The sequence below is a fragment of the Larus michahellis genome, chromosome 9 (assembly GCF_964199755.1).
Source record: "Larus michahellis chromosome 9, bLarMic1.1, whole genome shotgun sequence".
Taxonomy (NCBI): Eukaryota; Metazoa; Chordata; class Aves; order Charadriiformes; family Laridae; genus Larus; species Larus michahellis.
Genome location: NC_133904.1, coordinates 15613349 through 15633384, shown reverse-complemented (window position 1 = coordinate 15633384; position 20036 = coordinate 15613349). Strand labels below are relative to the sequence as shown.

The following is a 20036-nucleotide window of genomic DNA, read 5'->3' as shown; positions in this document are numbered from 1 at the left end:
TGTATTCACCTATCATGTAGATTTTTAAGCATCCATGCCGTATACATCACTCTTACACGTGTAAGAGTTTGTATACTACTACATAGGGACTAGCCAGTAATGGAAGCCATTAAAAAAAAGATAAAAAGGAAATTTAAGGTACATATCCATTTATGTACTTTTATGACAAGACAGTTTTCAAGAGGTAGACAAAAACCAGCCAGTTGTTCCTCACTTAAGTTCATTCACCCCAGATGGTCAGATATATCTTTCCTGTAACACAACGAGAAATGCAGCAATGCAGTTGCATTCTTTATGTTCCTGGCAACCCTAAAACAGTTTAGCAACCTTTAAGATCACTTCTGGTTGTACTGTACGGTGCTTATATACTTAAGACTAACATACAAGTAGGAACGTCTTGTAAATAATCACAGCCACCTTTAAAATCTTGGTGGAAGAAAAAAAAAAAGATTAAATTAACTTTTATAGAAGTTGACTACTTCCCACTTTACAGGGGTTGACTTACAAAGAGGAGAAAATAAAAAGCCCTTTTGCCGATTTATGAAGTCCTGTAAGTCTGTTGGGAGACCACGTTCTGGAGAATATATGGTCTCCCATCCCTTAAAGCCACTCTCTGCTGCCTTTTGAAGTATCAGGCATTATCTAGGTTGGTTTGCAAGTAGTAAAATCACAGATTATTAAAAAAATATTTCAAATAAACTAATGAACAACTTAAAGGGAAAAAAAAATAGGGCTTTGGTTTATTTGGGTTTTTATTGGGGTTTGGGGCTTTGGGAGGTTTTTTGTTTGGGTTTTGGGTTTTCTGTTTGGGTTTCTTGAGTTTGGGGTTTTTTTTGTTGAAAAGCTTTTTAAATTCAGCATCTCATGAGTACTTGCAAGAAAAATATCTAATTCAGATGTTCCTGTCATAAGTAATATTGACAAAGTTCATGCTCTGATTTTTTGTGTGCTTATTACTGTCCTCTGGCAAGGGAATATGATATCAGAGATATTTTCAAGGTTACCAAAATAAAAGCATTACACAGAGCAGAGAACACATGTCAGACATTACACACATTCATACACATAAAGTGGCAGATGTGCATTTCTTCTATAAAATCAAACTTAAGAGAAAAATTTTTGCTTTACCATACCATTCAATCACCTTACCTCTAAGCATCACAAGCTCTAATCTTGCAAAGACACACTACAAAATACAGCCATTTGAACTCCGCAGTAGTAAGCGCCATGCATCATTTTTTATAAATATACAAAAGCTTTTCATTACTCCAAAACTCGGTCATCTTCATTAAATCACCATCTCTTCATAAAAGCCTCAGCTTCGTTTAGCATTCAGGAAGATGAAAGAGCAGCTACCCTCCTTATGGATTACTTCTCTATTACAAGAGAATGTTTTGCACGTCAAAAGCAAACATTAAAGGATTAAATGATATTGTCGTTGCTGCTCTTGTTTATTTGCAGTGGGCAGTGAATAGAATTGCAAAGAAACAATCAGTGATTATTTTAAGCTGTGTTCTTTTGCTAGGATTATGACTCATGAAGTTGCTGCATAAAGAAACTGGAACAGGATAGGTGTCGCATTGAAAATCATCGAAACATCACAATGTAAAAAAAAAAATGTTTGTCCTACAAGCAAAGCTGTCTGGTTTAATCATTTCACAGAGTAGCCACAATAGCTCTTGGGATAACACCAAGACAACAGTATCTTGCATTCAAATAAACAAAAAATAAAAATATAAACAATTAATTCCATTCTTCTACAGAAGACTAAAAATAAATATACTTCAGAAAATCCTAATGTATCTCCAACAGCATCCCACTAACACTAATGTACTGCAGTAGAAAATTCAAGAGCTACTTGGTTTCAAGACATCCCTGCAGCACGCAAAATGCAAAACTCAACGTCTTTATCATGGATTTATCTACTTCTTTTAGGCTTTAAATATGTTTTCCAACAGAACTAGAGAAACCAAGTTTGCAAAGCAATGTTATTTTAAACTAAAGTCTTTACATTTTACTTATACATTATATGCTAATAGGTATGAATCACACTCAGTTTCATGTTTCGCTAATTTTTCTGTCTGGTTCCCTTCTTACTGCCTCATTCAAGTAAAAAAAAACAAACAGTTTATTTTGGACTTTTAAATAGATGTTAAAAATGCAGCTAGTACATACAAAAACCACCAATGTGCATTTAGTTTTTATTTTAGGTAAGACTTGGAATCATTCAATACACTAAAGATTTTGTCTGTAAAACCTGAATATGGAAGAAGACAGTAGGACTGTAAATCAATTTCCTCTCCAAAGACAATGATACACATATTTAAATTAGCAATATATTTTGGTCATGCTCTAAACAGAATAAATACAGATACCAGGTAATGCTACAGATCAAGTTCGTGTTTATATTGAATTAAGGGTAAACTTTGGTTTAAACTCAACTCCATTTAACACACAGAACATACACATTCATAGTCTGATATTCATTGGTATTTTACTCACAAAATGTACACAACTAGAAATGACCAAATTTGTACTTTGTTTTACTAGGTATGTTTTTCTAACAATTAGTTCTGCCTATTCACCTTTGTACTTAAGAAGGGGAAAAAAATACACCATCAAAAATGTAATTTTCACAAATCAAGGCTTAGGATACACTTCTATATAAAACTCTAACTTAAGTTTCTCCATGTTACCACTGCTTCATCTTCAGCAGCAGCAAAGAGCTCTTCCAGAAACAAGGCACAAACAAAATGTGTCCTGCCATTTTGTTCATGCAAAGGAAAGGAGAAAAGCAAAAGTAAGTGGTTCAGCTTATTACTAGAACTCCATGTAACTAACAACCTGATAAAGACACAGAGATACCACCGCTCCTGCAGCTACAACTGCTACAGAAAAAAACGAGTCTGCAATACCAAAGAAAGCAGACTTGAAAAGCATAATATAAATATCTCACATGCTTACAAAAAACAATATAGGCAATGTCTGTAGAACTTCAGGAGCAAGAAGTCAGGTCCACCACAATAAACAGGATTTACTTCAGAAAAAAATTATTACTTCAAAGGTGTCAGCTATACGTAAAAAATATCTACTTATTTTCCACTTACCAATAAAGAGAAATTGTATGCAATACCAGAAATATACATTTTTAACCTTCTTTTTAAAATGCAGTTCTATAGCATTAGCAGTTTTTGAAGTTTTCCGTAGCACTAATATGGAAGTGTACAACTTCCCTGTCCAAGACAAACCTTACTTAGTTTTATACTAAGATTTTACTAGCATTCCTAGAGAGTATTACCCTACTAACAGGGCTGGAAAGTAAACCCTTTTTATCAAGTCTTCCTCTTCTATACCCCATCCCAAGGTACTTCTTTAAAACACCAGCAACAATTATTTTGATGTGACCAAGCAAGATTTTTCTGCATTACATCAGTAAGAACATGAAGTTTATTTAATTTAAAGCAATTTAAGCTTTTTCTTAACCAAATAAAAAAAAATAATCACATCCCTAGCATACAAGAAGAATCTAACAAAGTCCTAAAGATTGATTTGGTACATTTTAGCCTGATTATCCTCTGAAGACAGTGAGATATTATTAAATATAACAAAAGCTGTTCTTTCTGATCATTCTTGGTATTCAGTTAACATCTTCACCAAAAAAGTATGTCCTTTATGTTTTTGAATGTTGTGTTTACAAACACAGCTTTGTCTTACAATTGAAAAAAACAAGGCATTCATTCAATACTTTAAAAAAAAATCATTATCTCATCTTAGTCTCATAATAGAAAAAAACCTTGCCCCTACAACCACTAGTAAATAATAGATTGTAGTATTTAAAAAGGCCACAAGTACTTCCAAATCATCAGGTTGAGGTATACAATAGAACCGGAGACTTCTAGACTTTCATATTAATAAAAAAAACCGCAAATTGAAGGAGTGGCCATCACTACTTAAGACAGAAAAAAAAAAAGAGATTAAAAATACATTTCCTGTCCTTAGAATGATAATTATGCACTGAAATAATAGTTTCCCCCCTTTTCTTACAATGCTTAATAATAAAAAAAAGTTAGTAAGGTGTATACACAATTTAAAACTAGTTGTGAGTGTTCAATAGCAACCTCCATCTATTAATTCACATGCAGAAGAAAACCGGGCCTTTTCTTATTTACTTATTTACTATTTAAATTTAGTGATTTGTTCACAGAACATACAAAACTAATCAAGTTTTGCTATATACTTCTGAAGAAGCGTGAACGCACTAAATTAGACAATGCCTCTAAAAAAACTTTTTAGAGAACATACTTTAATTCAGTGAAGTCATTTATTTAAACTGAATTTTCAAATATTATAGACTAATATTTATTTTGAATTTAAGATAGAAGGCTTATTTATTATATCACATAGATACATCTGGCTCTACAGGTAATTTAAGAAATGTTATAGAGCTTCTAAAAAAGCTCAATGCTATTCCCAAAAAACATAATCCTTCAACATTGGAGTACCAAAAAAAAAAAAAAAAAAACCACCTGCCTCTCCATGGTCAAGGTCTAGTAAACTACTCAAGTTTATGCACATCTTTCAATTTTAAAAATAGTCTCCACAAACTCCAATCTTACTAAGTGATATGATACTATGTTAGTGCCTTAGACATCCTTGTGTTCATAATAAATGCACACAGTTTTCAACCATTAGAAATTACACCACACCTTTAGCAACTTAAAGAAAGTACAGTTTACCAAGTTTATAGTACAGTATACAGTAGATTAATGGAAATTCATATAACAGTATCTATAGGCTCAACTACGGATAAAGTAGAATTATCTGAGACAAACAGCTGTCATACCAACTTGACAGCAAAATGACTAAGGGGTTAAGTCCTCTTTGTGTGACAGCTGGAAAGAAGCAGGGGGAAGGGGAACTTTGGCAGTATGTCTAAATGACAAGCTTTTAACATAAAATCCCCTTCCCAAAGACCAAAGAGAGACCACAAACAAATAAAACAAAAAAAACCTCAAACCTTAGCAAAAGCTACAGACATAATAAAAGTTCTACAGTAATTAAGGGACCGAGTACAAGTTCAGCTGCCATTAAAGAAAATACAAATATGCAAGAATCTCATTTATACTTCTCTTTAAAGAAAAGGAATTCCTCAGAAAACATGCAATTTCTCAGTTTCTTTTCAGGATTTATCCTCTACTTCACCCAAAACTTTAGTCCTTGTGTTTACATTGATATCAACACTGCTCTCTGGGCAAATCCAGAAATACAGCAACAGGCAATTCCAAAACATATTCCTTCCCATGTGCCATTACGACCACTCTCCAAAGCATGTGGATACTGTTCAGCACTTACAGTAGCTCAGAAAAATCTAGCAGATCAAAGAGCTACTGGCTGGGGTGGAGGGTGATGGTGAGAGGTACCCACCCCAGGTAGCTCCACATCAGAAAAGGACAAGGCACTACTGCCACCCCAGACCCTCTGAAGCCAACCACAAATACCATTGCAAAGATCCCCCTTGCGAGACAGTAATGTTTATGTAGGGATGGGAGGTTAGATGCTGTGCTTGTCACCACAGTGATCACATCACTGCTCTCAACCAGGGAAAACTAATTGCTGGAAATAAGAGATTAACTTTTTGAAAGAATGCTTTCTAGATGCCAATACAGCAAAAGTCATTTTCCCTTATTAACAGTGTCAAGTGTATCTCTAAACAAAAGACAGGCCAAACACTACTAAAAATTCTAAAATTAGTTATTTGGAAGACAGCAAGGAATTTCTGACCAATTGACATGTGGTTCATACCATCACTTTCAGTGATAACAGCCATTTCAAAACCATAGTCCACAGCAAGAAATGATGGACAAACACCTACTTATCTGCTCACCAAGCTAGATTCAGAATAGCTAGCTGTTCCAGTAACTTGTCCTTCCTTTTTTTAAAAAAACAAAAAACCTCAATATCCACATGATCACAAACACTTTGCGAGAGACTGTCTGCTTTAAAGTTGGGTTATCAGTGCCCTCCATTTATCCAACACTTTTTCCGCCCCCCCCCTCTTTCTTACACAGGAATATGGAAGCATTACCCTGTCTACACGCTGTACTTTTCAAGACTGTTCATGGAGAAAGTGTCTGATAATTTATCTTTCCAAAGGCAAAGGAAGGGGAGGAGGAAAAGGGATGGCAATAGTGAGACAGCGGCTGCCAACAGGGAAGCTGCAGAGTCGTGTATTTACTGGCACTGTATCACCCTTCCAGGTTTCTAAATGCCATCAGTGAGGAACCCAGACTGAAATCTTCAGCTCACTTGGGTTTGGCCCATTTGAAGGTTAATTCACGGGTCCCCCCTACAAACAACTAGCAGGGAAAGAAGCTATGGATACCTGTCCGCTTTCAAGCATGAGGCTTCTACAACTCTTCCCAGGCGCATCAGAAAAAGCACTGAATTTAGCACCCCTCAGATCCAAGATGAAATACCAGGTTACTGGGTCTGCTGGTTCACTTTTAATGGAGCTAAAGGACAAACTAGATATTAAAAATAAAAATAATAAAAAAGCCACATAGCTGCATGACCTAATGTTTAATAGGCCACCCTAGATTTCTAGCACTTAACACACAATAAGCTTATCTTCTTTTGAACAGCAAACAAAAACACACATCTTGGATGACAAAACCAGAATTACGGATCAAATCCCTGAAACATAGGCCTTCCACTTTTTTCTTTTTTAAATTTAAAAGAGTCTGTCATGACCTAACACCAAGCTATGTGACTACACGAGATCACTCATCAGCTCCTCAATTTAGGTACTAGGAGCAGGCACTAGGAATTTCCTGCACCTCAATGGGAGACCGCACCAGAAACACGTGAAGAATGATATCAGAGAACTGATTCTTCTTAGGAATACAGTTCTGGTTAAAAAAAAAAAAAAAAAAGAGTATTTTGAAAGGTTGGGAGCACTAATTTGCATACCTAAAAAGTCTCATCTTTCTGCAGTTTTCTCCAAGGCTGTGATTTGGCTGTCAGAGTTAACAGTGCCTTTTCTCTTCAACACTTTTAGATTAATGCACACAGCATTTAAAACACTGCCCATCCAGGTAACTCCCAAGTTTTTTTGTCGGGGGTTTTTTTGTTCGTTTGCTTTTACAAGGAACTGCTGATGCAAAACTAAAAAGGAAATAAGAGTTCACAGGACTGACAAATAGTAATCAAGTCAGGTTTTGCTAATTTTGGAAACACTGTTTGGAAACTTAATAGACCTGCTAAAGAATTGCCATTGTGTCCAGTCTCAAGACACATGGCCCTAATTTAGGGACACTCAGGTTAATGGCAGGCTATCAATTTAAACGGTCTTTGCATCAGGCCACTAATTAGTGGCCTATCCCAATCCATTCCTTACAAAGGCAGTATATTAGCAGACAGAAGTGGAAAGGGCACCCTCTTGAATTTGCATAAAAAGGGTCAAACGGACAGATACATTCAGAAGTTTTTTTGCATGTAGGTCTAGTATGAGGAATGTCAGGGCACACACAAGAGCTGTGCCTAAAGCTGTCCATACACAAACGTGTGCACTCATTTTTCATGAGCTTCAGAAGAATCTTACAGGCAAGAGAAGTGTCAGAAGTTTTGATGATGTAGCTCCTGAACTGTACCTCTTACTTTTAATTCTTACCACTTTGTTATCTCGTAGACATCCACACTACCTCACTGTAGCTTTTTGACTGATACCTCGCACGTGTACGTGCACAGCCACACACAAAAATAATGCTATTGGTACAATGAGGAGGCTACAGAAACTGAAGCTAGTAAGCCACATAAGAAAATGTAGTCTCAGATATGTTCTTCTTTAACATGTAAGAAGTTCTTTGCAAAAGTAAAAAAAAACAAAAGTTTTTATTTCAGGGTACCGCACCTGAGATTAAAAAAATTTCAATCCTAGGAAACCTAGGGGGAACCCTAGGAAAATTGCACTATTGTTGCCTATGGCAGACATTTGAATATTGTGACTGGATTTTAATGGAGTTACTGTAATAAATAAAGGGCATTGGGCACAACTGGTAACCATGCGGGTTTGTATTGGCATATATTTTGTGTTTTTGACAAAAGGAAAGCAAAGCAAGATTTCAGTGCAATTCGTAAACACTGCTATTAACCATAGGAGTAACACAGAAAATTGTAATTTCAAATAAAGTCTTAAAAAAAGCTTGATTAAAAAGTCCAACAGAGCATATCTCTAACCTTTGCCTTCTCCCTCAACAATTTCTAAGACAGAAACGACTTATCTTCACAAGTTGGTTTTGGAGGAGAAAAGAATGGGAAGTTCCATTTTAAACAAGAGGTAATTACAACAGGAATGACAAGGAATATTTTGTGGCTTAACTCACTGACTTACATGTCAGGTTACCTTTCCAATATGTTTATTTTCACCAGTAGTCTGACCAAGTTATTTGACTTTATCAGCAGCTTACACAACTTACTGTCATAAGATACTAGGATATATCAGATTAGTTCACTTATTTCATCTGCAGCTTTCATTCATAACTGATTGACCCGTAGAAAGCAAGCCTGCCCCAACACCAGACTTTAGCTATCTTTTAAGAAAAACACAATGTTCACACGTTAATCCATGAGAGTATTTTCTCACAAATTACAGATATCAGCCACGTTAGCTGTTTTATTTATTTAGCCCAATTAAACATATATTTTTACAGCATAATCAACAGAAATATTAAAGAATTATATCAGGTCAAGCTTGTTACATCAGAATTAATAACATACACCCCAGTATTTCCAGCACTTCACGAAGCCACACCTGAAAAACAAACAAACTCAGCCATTCTTGAACAGCAACTAATTTGTCCTTTTAAACTGGGGGCAGCAAGGAAAAGGCATCATGAGCCTTCCAAATCAGACTTCACAGAAACACAGTCTTAAGAGCCACGCAGACAAGCAACTGATTTTCAGCTACTTAATGGGGGTCATTAGGCTGCATCTCGAACCACTGATAGATTGGGGAGGGCAGGGAAGGTGTTTTCAGATTTGTTTTTTTATTTAAAGTTTAAATGAGAAAAAGGGGGCTCTATAATAACAAACAATAAACACATTCTTATTCCAACTAAGGAAAACACTTTCCTTTAGTATGTTTATAAAGACTTCAGAAAAATAAAAAAACTGAGTTTAATGGGAAAGATACTGAAAAGAGCTTCACTTCTGTAATTGCCATCAAAATCACAGCAAGTCTCTGTAAGAGGTAGCATCATTCCATATTTAAAGAAAAAAAATTTTAAAAGTACTTTTTAGGAATTTGTGCATACTGTGCTTCTCAGTACTACATAGCTCAAAGGAATAAATATGTCCTGTCATGTTTCTCTTTAAAGAATGGCCTCTAGCCAAGAAATTGAACACGAAGTTTCTAGAAATCAAATGCCTATACTTCATCAATGGTCTTAACATGTCTTTCTACAACACTTAACACTGACTCAGAACACAGCTAATATAGAAATTTGTCACCTCTCACTCCTGCAGAGTAATCCCCCTAGGTCAAGCCTTAGGTCATAACATTACAAGAATTAGGGCATATAATCCCACTAACCAGTAAATCTCCACAACTAGAAATGTTCTGAATTAAAACCCAGAACTATATACCATTCTCTTCTCCAAGGGGAATTCAGCTGAGGTTGTAGCTTATTTGACGCTGCAGGGTATTACTCATGATCGCTATCTATGTGATGATATACCGTATTGGTAAAGAAATTCAAGGAGTCAATAACACTGTCCCAAAAAGCTAAGTATTCTGGCATCCTCCCCTTTTTTTGAGCCATCCAAGGAAAAAAGGGGAAACAGTACCTACAAATACAGCAAGCTGCATTACCTAAGACTGATCTAAGAGCTAAACTAAAAATGAAAGCTTTATTATTCAACTGAAAATTATTCTATTCCTTCAAGAAAAGCAAGGGGAAAGGGGAATGAGATGCTCAGATTGTGCTTCCCACAATAAGTTTTAGCTGCCTGAATATCTTTTAAAACAAGCTTTTGAGAAGCAACTGTCTTGAATATTTTTGTTAGAAAAAAAGAAAAATATTAACTCCATTGTACACAGATTTGATGTCTTACTGTTGCCAATAATTTAAACTTGAAAGAGCAAGACAAAACCACTTATATATTTTAGGAGAGAAAAAGTAAAACGCTTCTTCAAGTATGTTACAACTACAAGATTTGCTACATATTTTCATTAAATTAAATGTGGGAGATCATCTCCGAAGAGTTTGCAAAACTACCCAATTCAGAAGTTTTAAGATGCTTTTAAAAACAAAAATTCTAAAGCGTCACTAAAACACAAGGTGTCATTTGGAGTCTCAAAGTAAGAGCTGTGACAATAAGAGACAGTCGATGTTACTGCACAACTTCAAGCAACTACTTCACTCCTCTACAGGCATTCTAAAATTTATTTTCATTAACCTTAACTAAGAACACAAACATCGCTTTGTTGTATTCATAAAACCAAAAATAACGCTTCATTGTATTCATAGAAAATAAACATACATAAAAACCAAAACACATTATTAAAGAGTTACTTTAGTTTCTCTTTTGTAAGTAGTAATAAATACACCCTTTACAAGAATGATTAAAAGTATCTTAAAAAATTGCACTTTCCTATTACAGGCTCATCTTAAAAAGTCTCTGAAAACAGGCATTAGTTGGACCTCAATGAAAAGCCATTGAAACCACAAAACACATGCAACGTGTAAATACAGTTCCAGATGCACTGATAAAGGTCCAACATGGGAGTCTATTTGTCAAGACTTTGAGAACCACATAGTACTAGAAAATTGTATTAGCCTTACATTTTCCTTAAGAACTGCATTTTAAAATATATCCTTGAGTCAGGAGTATTGAATTATTTGGCATATTATTTAAATGTTTTCGCCTTTCATACAGGGTCTAGGAAATACTTCGGTTGAACAGGTAGGTTTGATTTTATCAAACAAAAACACCATTCATTTTTAACATAATAGATAAACAGACAACTTGCATGTCAGTCTGACTAGAGATACTTAACACTTCACTGTACTGGAACAAGTAGTCTAAGGCATATAGAGAAAAACTGTGGTTAAAGTTAACAAAATGTGTTACGAAGTCAGATCAAAACAGCACATCTCTAATTAATCTGAATGTCTCATGAGAATATGTACAAATGAAAGATTACCACACTTCAAGCACATGGAGACTAAGCTAAAATATCAAGACCTAGTTACATGAAATTTACGTATCTCATATGCATCCTACCTGATCCACTGAACTGGCTGCTTCCTAGCGTAGTTGGTCTGGTTTTCCCACTATTAACAGGTGGGGAAAACATCTGCAAAACAAGAAAAAAATATGTATTTAAGTTGACTTTGAAACTCCATGCAAAATTACTAATGAAAACTTAAAAAAAAAAAAGTTAATAGGAAAAAATTATTTGATTCATTCTTCTGCTAGAAAATAAAAAGAATATGATGTGCACGTTTAGACCACAAAACCAATAAGCTAAAGTACTCCTTGTGATTTATTAATACCACTAAAATACCACTTTTCTAAATGAACACAAACAACTTCAAAAAAAAAATTTCAAGGAGACCTACTACTACTAGGGCAATTTAAAATGGTCATACATCTTAAATTTTGCTACTTAAAATATATTTCTTGCTGATCTGTGAGTTTAAAGCCACTGGATAAAGACAGTTTCTGAGAGGCAGTAGTTTTCTATTATGTTTATAAGTCAAACACCTTTCTGAAATCTGTTAGAAGTATCATATAGGAAAAAAACCTATAATTTTCTAAGCCAAAATTACTGTATAAACTATCAATTAATAGTCTCTGTTATTTACAGGCAATAAATTTTCATAGAATGGTTTGGATTGGAAGGGACCTTAAAGATCATCTAGTCCCAACCCCTCTGCCATGGGCAGGGACACCCCCCACAATTTTCTTTTAGTTTGTTTAAAAAAAAAAAAAAAAAAAAAACAGAAAGAAAATAAAAAAGCCAAAGTACCGGTGCCACACTCCAGCTTAACAAACGTTAATTATTAGATTATGCCATCACTGGGTCAGCCTGATTTTAACCAGTTAAACCAATTGACCCAGCTGGCATTACGGTATTAAATCTGGCAGTCTAGACATTACATCAAAGTTCAGGTGTCCGACTCGGCGGAGCGGGCCCCGCCGGGCCGCCCCCGCCGCCGTGAGGGGAGCCGGGGAGGACCCTACCGCGCTGAAGTCCAGGAGGTCGCTCAGCTCCTTGTCCGTCCCGATCGCGGCCATCCTCTGCTGCTGGGAATTCATTTTCCTCCGCTCCTCCGATCACCTCCTAGGGCACAGAGAGAGGGAGAGGCAGCACTTCACCGCGGGACGCCGGGGAAGGGCCCCTGGCCCCCGCGCCCCTCAGGCGGGGGATCCCGGGGGTGGGGGAGCCGCTTTACCGGGCGGGCTGCCGGAACCGGCAGCTTCCCCAAAGTAGCCAACTCTCCCCAAGTTTCCTCTTATCCCGCACTCCACTTCTCCCCCACCTCCGGCCAGGCACGGTCGCGCCGCTGCCAGGAATGAGGCGCCCCCCCCTACCCCACCCCCGCTTCCCCTCAGGCGAACAACCCGCCGCGGCCCCGCGCCGTCCGGAGAATTACCGGGAGATTAACCGACGCGCTGCCTCCGCAACAATGGGGCCGGACCGGCCGTGCCTCAGCGGGGCCATCCCTGCCCCACCATGACCGCCTTCCCCAGCGCTGGCGGCAGCTTCTCCGCGCTCGGGACCGCGGCGGGGCGGGGGAGCCGCCCCCGCGCACCGCACGCGCACACGCGGCCGGGCGCGCGCCCCCGTCGGGCGGAGGGGGGTGGAGGGAGGGGGGTGGGAGGGAGGGGGGGGGCGGAATGCGCGCGCGCGCACGACGGGAGGGGCGGCGGGGCCCGCGCCTTCCCTTGTGCCCGGCGGGGGAGCGGCGGGGCCGGTGCCGCAGCCCCGCTCCCCCGCCAAGTTTGGGAGCCGCCCGGCGCGGCGGGGCTGCGGCCGACTGCGATCCTTTATGAGCGGCCGGTAACGCGCGTCCCCAACGCCGCCCGCGGGGGACTCGCTCCTGACCGGGGCCGGGCGCCGCAGCCCGCCCGGAGACCCCCCCCGGCCCCCGCTACCGCCCCTCGGGCTCCCCGGCGGCGCCTCCTCCTCCTCGGTGGCCTCCTCCGGGCAGCCCCGCTCCCGCCCGGCCGCGGCCCCCTGCCCCTGCGAGCTCCCGGCCGCCGCTTCCCTCCCCCCCGCCGCTCTCTCCCAACTTCTCCCGGCCCCTCACCACCCGCGCTTACCTCCTGCCCCCCGAACGCTCCCGGTGACCGGGGCCGGGCCGGCGGCGGCGGGCGGGCCGCGGGCTGGGTGGGAGGCGACGAGCCGAGCGCTCCCCCCCCGCTGGAAGGAACTTGTGGGTTTCCCTCAGGCAGACATTTTTTTGCTTACGGAGCCTCAGCACCACGTTCACGGCTCCGGCTCCGTATCCCTCCGCGCCGAGCGCCGCCACGGCCTTAACCCTTGAGGCGCCGCGCCGCTACCGGCCGGGGGCGGGCGGGAGGCGCCGCCGCGCTGGCGGGGGCCCCAGGGAGCGGCCACTGCCAGCCGAGGGGACACACACACCCGCGGCCCGCTTAGGGACACTGCAACGGGCACCCGCCGGCACAGGCACCGCGGGGGAACGGAGCCCTCCCCGCCGCTCTCCGGCTCGTCCCGGCCCCCAGCGCAAACCTCGGCAATGCGCGGGCCCCAAAGGACATTATCACGCCCACCCTGAATCCAGACACCCTAAAATACGCCTCAATGCTTTTAATAGATCAATGTACAGACTTACTTTGCAAAATAAAATTGCATATGAATTACATGAAGCTTTAAACGTTCATTAGCAGCTTCCTCTCAGATAGATAAAATTAAAACCATGACACGTCAAAGCATAACGGTAGGTATGTTAAGGCCAGGACACCCCCCCGAGAGAACTCCGCGGCTCCCCGGAACGGGCGATGCTGGGGGCGAGCCCGCCCCGCGCTGCCCGTGCGGGAACGGGAGCCAGCGAGAGCCGGGGCCCCGCCACCGCTGCGGGCAAACGGCAGTTCCGCGCTCCGTCTCCTTCCCCGGCGGCAGCACTCCCAGCCCGTCCCGCCGGGAAGTTCGTTCCATGTTTGGAAGCACGGTGAGGGCACGGCGCCGGAGCGCGGTGCCGGTGCCCGGCCCGGCGCTCAGTGGCACACACCTCTCCCGAGCCTGCAGAGCCCCCAGGTGGCACCTACTCGCCACCACCTGGCTCTCGGCCTGCTCCTCTCTGACCCTAGCTCCCCAGGGCTGCCCGCCCTTCTCCCTGAAAGTGAGAACTGAACAATAATCATCTCTGCAGCTACTGGCGTGTTATTTTTTTGGATCAAGGGAACTTAGGAAACACAAGGACAATGAAAAAGGATACTGAAAATCCTGGAGAACCTAACGCGCTCCAGGGAGACAGAGGGCAGGCGGCGTGGGGGAGCGCTCATCCCTCACAGGCTGCTGCTTGGCAGTGCCCCAGGTCTGGGAAACAGCAGGCTGTACAGAGGGCTCTCCAGCCCCACGCCGGTCTCTTCCAACCCCCAGATCCCGACCATGACATCTTCCGGAGGAAGGGGAGGGTGAGAACAAACTTACCACCCCCGTGCAGAGACAAACTGGAAATTCTGCGGCCTTAAAACATTCTCCTCCGGTTTTCTCCCGTATATGCCGTGTACTGGATCATCATCTGGCCTTGTGATTCTATGAATATTCATATATTCGCCACTTAGAAATGCAGGAAGCAATTTGTATTAAAATATCAACACAATGACTTCCATTCTCTGTGCCCCTGAGGGACATAAATATGTACTTTTTCCCTTTGATGTATAAGTAATACTTCACTTTAGAGGAAAACACCAAGTGACAGAGATCATTATACATTTCACGAGGGAAGGCCTTTAACAAGTTTTAGTTACAAGGAAGGTCCCCTACCTACATACTGCGAAAATATTGTTGTTTTTCTTGAAGTGTTACTTTGTAACCGGTATTGGGACTCAGTACAGCTGCAACAATGATAAACATTGACTAGAAAACTGACTAAAGCTAAAGAAGGTGGAAGCAATAACGCTTACAATTATTTCTACTGATGTGTAATTGTATTAAAATTAAAAATTAATTTCAAATACAATACTTTTTATTTGCCTTACGGCCTAAGGTTTTAAGGTTCATATTCTCAGGCTTTTATTTGCAGCTAGAAACTTTGAGTGGAAGATGATAGATCCACATAATCCATGACATAGGGTTTAAAGACACACAAAATACCATAAAATCTTCCATTTGGTCCACAATGACATGTCCCTTTCTCATGCGGAAGCTGGCAGTAAGCACGCTCATTACCAAAAGTCACATCGCAGCAGCCACTCCTCTGTGTTACATCCCTGCGGGGTGACAGTCCTCTTTGAAAAATTTCACTTTCAGGCACCTGTAGAAAAATGACCAGAACATAGATGATGCTTACAGGAATTATGCCAGATTACTTAGCTAGTACCCAAGGTCTCAGGGGAGGTGTGCTTTGGCCCAAAACATACGGTGAGTCTGACCTAAAGAAGATTTCTCTGGGGAGCCAAAATTGTTATGAGTTGGACAATTTGGAATTTTCAGGAGAAACTCACACAGGTAGCTCGATTAAAACTGTTGTGAAAGAGACCAATAACTATCACATCCTGTATTACAATAAAATTCTAAAAACAGATTTAACCTAATGTTTCCTGGGTACATCATCTGCCACATTGGTCAGATCTGGAATCTTTAACCTATTCAGTTTTCAACCCCTCTTCATTTAACACTGACCAGAGTTAACACGTACACTCAAAACATTGAGACACAATATTCTACGTCCATAAAACATTGTCTTTCATCTGTTCTCAGAATGTCCAACCCCTTTCTGAAGCTGCAACTTACTTAGTACCCTTTCGTCTCTGCCCCTCCTTATAAATTCTTCCTGTTCACTGCAAAGATAGGAGTTTAAAAAAAAAAAAGCAGCATTGCATATCCTTATCCTGTCATAGTCATACACAGAAAATGAAACAGAAAACAATGTGGTGAACAGTAAAAAAAGAAAACACCACCAAAAAACCCCAAAACAAACAAACTCTGTTTTCAGCTATTTAGAAATCTTTACAAGAAAAGATGACTGAGTAAGACTTTATAAACAATTTTAAAGGATATGAATAAATAGGTGTCTGAAACCTGGTTTGGACAATTACAACAGTTTTCCATTTGCGACAAAGAAAATGCTTGCAAGTTTATTCCTGCTTCAATCCCTAGTTACAGTACTTTCCTTACAAATATGCAAATGTGGCAAACATAATACACAGCTCATACAGAATGAAAAACTTCCAGCTTTGCTGTGACACGATACCTTCCTTGTACTTTACATAGAAGGCCGCAATGCTACTGTCTTCTGTTGCTGTTACACCTGTTTTTCTATCACTTCTTTAAAAATAAAGGTCTGCACTACCTAGGGAGCAATGGATCAGGTGGATAGCACAGGAATATAGGAGCAATCATAAGCACCAATCAATTTGCTAGTGATTTCGTGAGCAAGGACTCCAGCAATCAGGGCTGAAGTCCCAAAGGCTTTCCCAATCATATCCCACATATGCCATTGAGATAAGTTAATTTATTTGTCTTGTGGATAAACACCCTTTCCTTAGAGAAGTCTTAGGTCCATCGTGGAGTAGTGCAAGTAAACCCATGCACACAAAGCCAGCAGTGAACTCCAGACTCTGACAGAGTGTACAACACAACTGTAAATCTTTATGGTAACAGCCCTGACAGCTGATCTACCAACATCAATATGGTCAGCTACCAACCACAGCAATCAGGGAATTGCTAGTTGCCAGATGGCAACAGCAACATTCTTCCGCATGCTTCAACATGACCATGAAAATGAAGAATTACATACAGGACATAAAAAAATTAAGAGGAATATAAAACCTAAAACACTTGAGCACAAACCCCTGAAAATAATCACACTCATACGCTGCTTCCACAGCCTTCATGAATTGCTTTCCACCCACTCCTTAAAGGAAAAATATTTGATACAGCAGGCAGCTGTTGTGCGTTCAGGGATGTGAGAAAATGTATTCCATATTACTATTTAATGTATCATGCCTGTGTGAATAAAATCATTAAGCCTGCATATCTCCTTTTGGTTTATTTATTCTTAAATTTACACCCACTGAATTAATTCACCACCACCACCCAAACCATATGAGCTCCCAGGGTGTTCCCCAACAGAGCATTTGACCCAGGATGGAGCTTTCACTGAAACGGCTCCTTTAAATCAACATGTATGTGCTCAGCCTGCATCCACAGCCAGCAATTTATCCATGATAAATGCCATTGCTCAGCAAATCCATAGCCCTGGAGAGAAGTCAGCAAACCTCCTTTCCTGTTCCAGCTTTTTTTTTTTTCCCCACGATAAATTTCTACCCTCACCTAAGCCACTGAGTCCTTTGTACTGCTTCCAGTAGACTTCCCAGTACAGACAGCAATGCTCATTTGGAGTCAGCAATAAGGAGAACACAACTTGTTTTCCTGCAGCTGACATGGACAAGGCAATTCCATTTTCACTGACTTGTTCCTGGGGTCTGTACCTGGAATTTGATCCAAGCCAATAAAAATTAATTAAAATACTTCTGTTGTCATGTGTGAAACTTTTGGATGAAGCTCTTGGGGAAGACACTGTGTTCTTCCTACAGCTCTTCCTTCCAGAGCAGACTTTGGAAGAGTATCCTACAAGTGAGCTTACAGCTATGTTCCTATGGGCAAGCCTCACGATTGCGCAGTGCTTGCTGTTATCAGTACAGCCCATCTCACAGATAACTGAATTTGCTGCCTCACTCGCTGCCTGCTATATTTACCTCCTGGTAATTAAAATTATATAACATATACATTACGTAACATGTATCTTACAAGAGGGAAGATTTAGAACATTTGCGGGAGGCTGCCATGGTGAAACCTCTCACCAAACAGCGTTACTTACAAGGGAACCACAGAGAGCCTGCAGGCTGACTCCCGTCAAGTCAGACCCTGTTTCTGCGGGAGCACTGGCAGCTATACCAAATTTGTTACTGCTGCGGACAAAGTGTTCGCCGACGACTTCTGGCTAAGCGGGAAATAGCGAAAAACTTTGGCTTGCCGTAAGGGCCGATCTCCGCAAGAGGAATTCTTACAAAAGCAGAAAGTTGAACCGGGGGGGAGGGTGGAAAAAAAGCGATTAAACAGAGAAATCGCGGCGGGAGCCGAGCTCCCCCGTCCCCGCTCTCGGCAGCGGGGCCTGGCCCTGGCACAGCGCGGCCTTCCCCGGCCGCGACCGCAGCAACGCCGCTCGGCGGGCTGGCTGCCGGGCGGGGCGGGCGGCGGCCGCCCGAGAGCCGCAGAAAGCGACGCCCGCCCCGCCGCCGGGTCCCTGGGGCGGAGCGGAGCCGGCCTATCGGCCAAGCCCTGCGAGCAGGGCGGCAGCGCCCTGGGACGCGCAGAGCAGAGCCAGAGCCAGAGCCCGGCCCCGGCCCCGGCCCCGGCCCCGGCCCCGGCCCCGGCCCCGGCCCCGGCCCCGGCATCCGCAGCGCGGCCGGCGGAGGGGCGGCCGCCTCCGCCCGAGGGCGTCCGAAAGTTGCGCGTGTCCGAACAATGCGGAGAGGACTATTTGTCCTTCCGCCGGCCGGCTGTGACGGGAGGGGGCGGCGCGGGCCGCCGCCGAGCGGGCGGGAGGGGCCGGGGACGGCTCCTGGCTTCAGGCCCCCGGGGCCGAGCCCTCCCCGGAGCCGGTTATGAGAGCCGGGGGAGCCGCCGGGGGCCGTCCCGAGCGGCGGGGCGGCAGCACCCGGCACGGCTCCTCCCTGCGCGGGGGGAAGGTCTCACGTCCCCCCTTCCCTGGTGCTGTCCTGCCGCCGGAGGGGCAGGCCCGCTCCCGCACCGGGCCCTCGGGCCCCCCGCTCCATGCCGGGGGTGGCTCGGCGGCCGTGTGGGCCCGGGAAACTCCCCCTTTCCCGCTGGGAGTCCAAGAAACGAACCTGAACGCTACCAGCGGCAAAGTGAACAGTTTAAATCAAAAAGTGACTTTAAATTCACACAGGAGGTGGTTTGGGTACTTACTCTGTTTAAGCCAACCTTTTTAAATTAACTAAAACCAGTTAACAAGTTGAAGTTAACAGCGACATGTTTTCTTGCTTTTACAGTGGCTTACTACTTTAAGAGAAATAAGCAGTCACAGGAGATTTACGCCAGCTTTATAAAATTAATCTGAAATGATACTGTCTTCAAAGGTGACTTAAAAAAATTCAGTATGATATAAAGCTTAATTTAAATAAACACCTAAACATATTCCTAAGCAAAACATCCATTAAATCAAAAGCAGATTGATATCCCTGGAGGAAAAAGGGATATTCACTCTTTGCAGTGAATCTTGACCTTTCCAGGCAGCAGCCCCGGGCACGGGCACACCAGGCTCCTGGTGGGACAGGCTGCAGGCGCTCTGCCACTGCACCACCTCAGAGCACTTCATTTTGAGAAAACTCATTTAGAAACTCAGAAAACACAGATTACACCCAAGAATCGTGTAACTGAGATCATAAAAGGGTGTTCTTTTCAGTGGGAAAATGAATATAAAGTTTTAAGTTTCCTATGTAAACTATATTCACCACAAATTTGTATGATGGATTGCATCATGCAGTTCAACGTGAGCAGTTCTGAAATATCCCCTGGATACGCATTACTGCTGAAAGCAACTCGGGCAAAGCATCTTTCAGCAAGAAGGTCACCCGCACTGCAAGACGTTGGCTGGGTAGTCAGAACGGAGCTCCCTTGCAGAGAGGATAAAGCAGAGATATCACCATTTTTAGCCTGGCTTCCGCAGGAAATCACTTGTAGACAACTACCCTGTGTTCATGTGGATGGATGCGTTTCCTTAATAAATCGTGAACTTATTTGCTAATTTCAACCAAGC

The 20036-nt window shown here is 42.4% G+C and overlaps 1 protein-coding gene across 11 annotated transcripts in view; it reads right to left on the bottom strand.

Annotated features, from left to right (window-relative positions):
* TCF12 (transcription factor 12) overlaps nt 1–18712 on the bottom strand; it is a 165289-nt gene extending 146577 nt beyond the window's left edge. For 5 of the 11 annotated variants that reach the window (XM_074601841.1, XM_074601844.1, XM_074601848.1 and 2 more), the window contains exons 1-3: nt 13330–13526; nt 12247–12346; nt 11284–11356 (exon numbers count right to left, since the gene is read on the bottom strand). In XM_074601841.1, the coding sequence (XP_074457942.1) occupies nt 11284–11356; nt 12247–12321 (148 nt within the window). In that variant the 5' untranslated portion in view covers nt 12322–12346; nt 13330–13526. Of the gene's footprint in view, nt 1–11283; nt 11357–12246; nt 12347–12659; nt 12859–13329; nt 13773–14680; nt 14786–15346; nt 15507–17527; nt 17866–18074 lie in introns of those variants that run through there. The other 6 variants (XM_074601845.1, XM_074601847.1, XM_074601852.1 and 3 more) reach the window with 4 other exon arrangements.
* Between the last annotated feature and the right edge of the window lie 1324 nt (nt 18713–20036).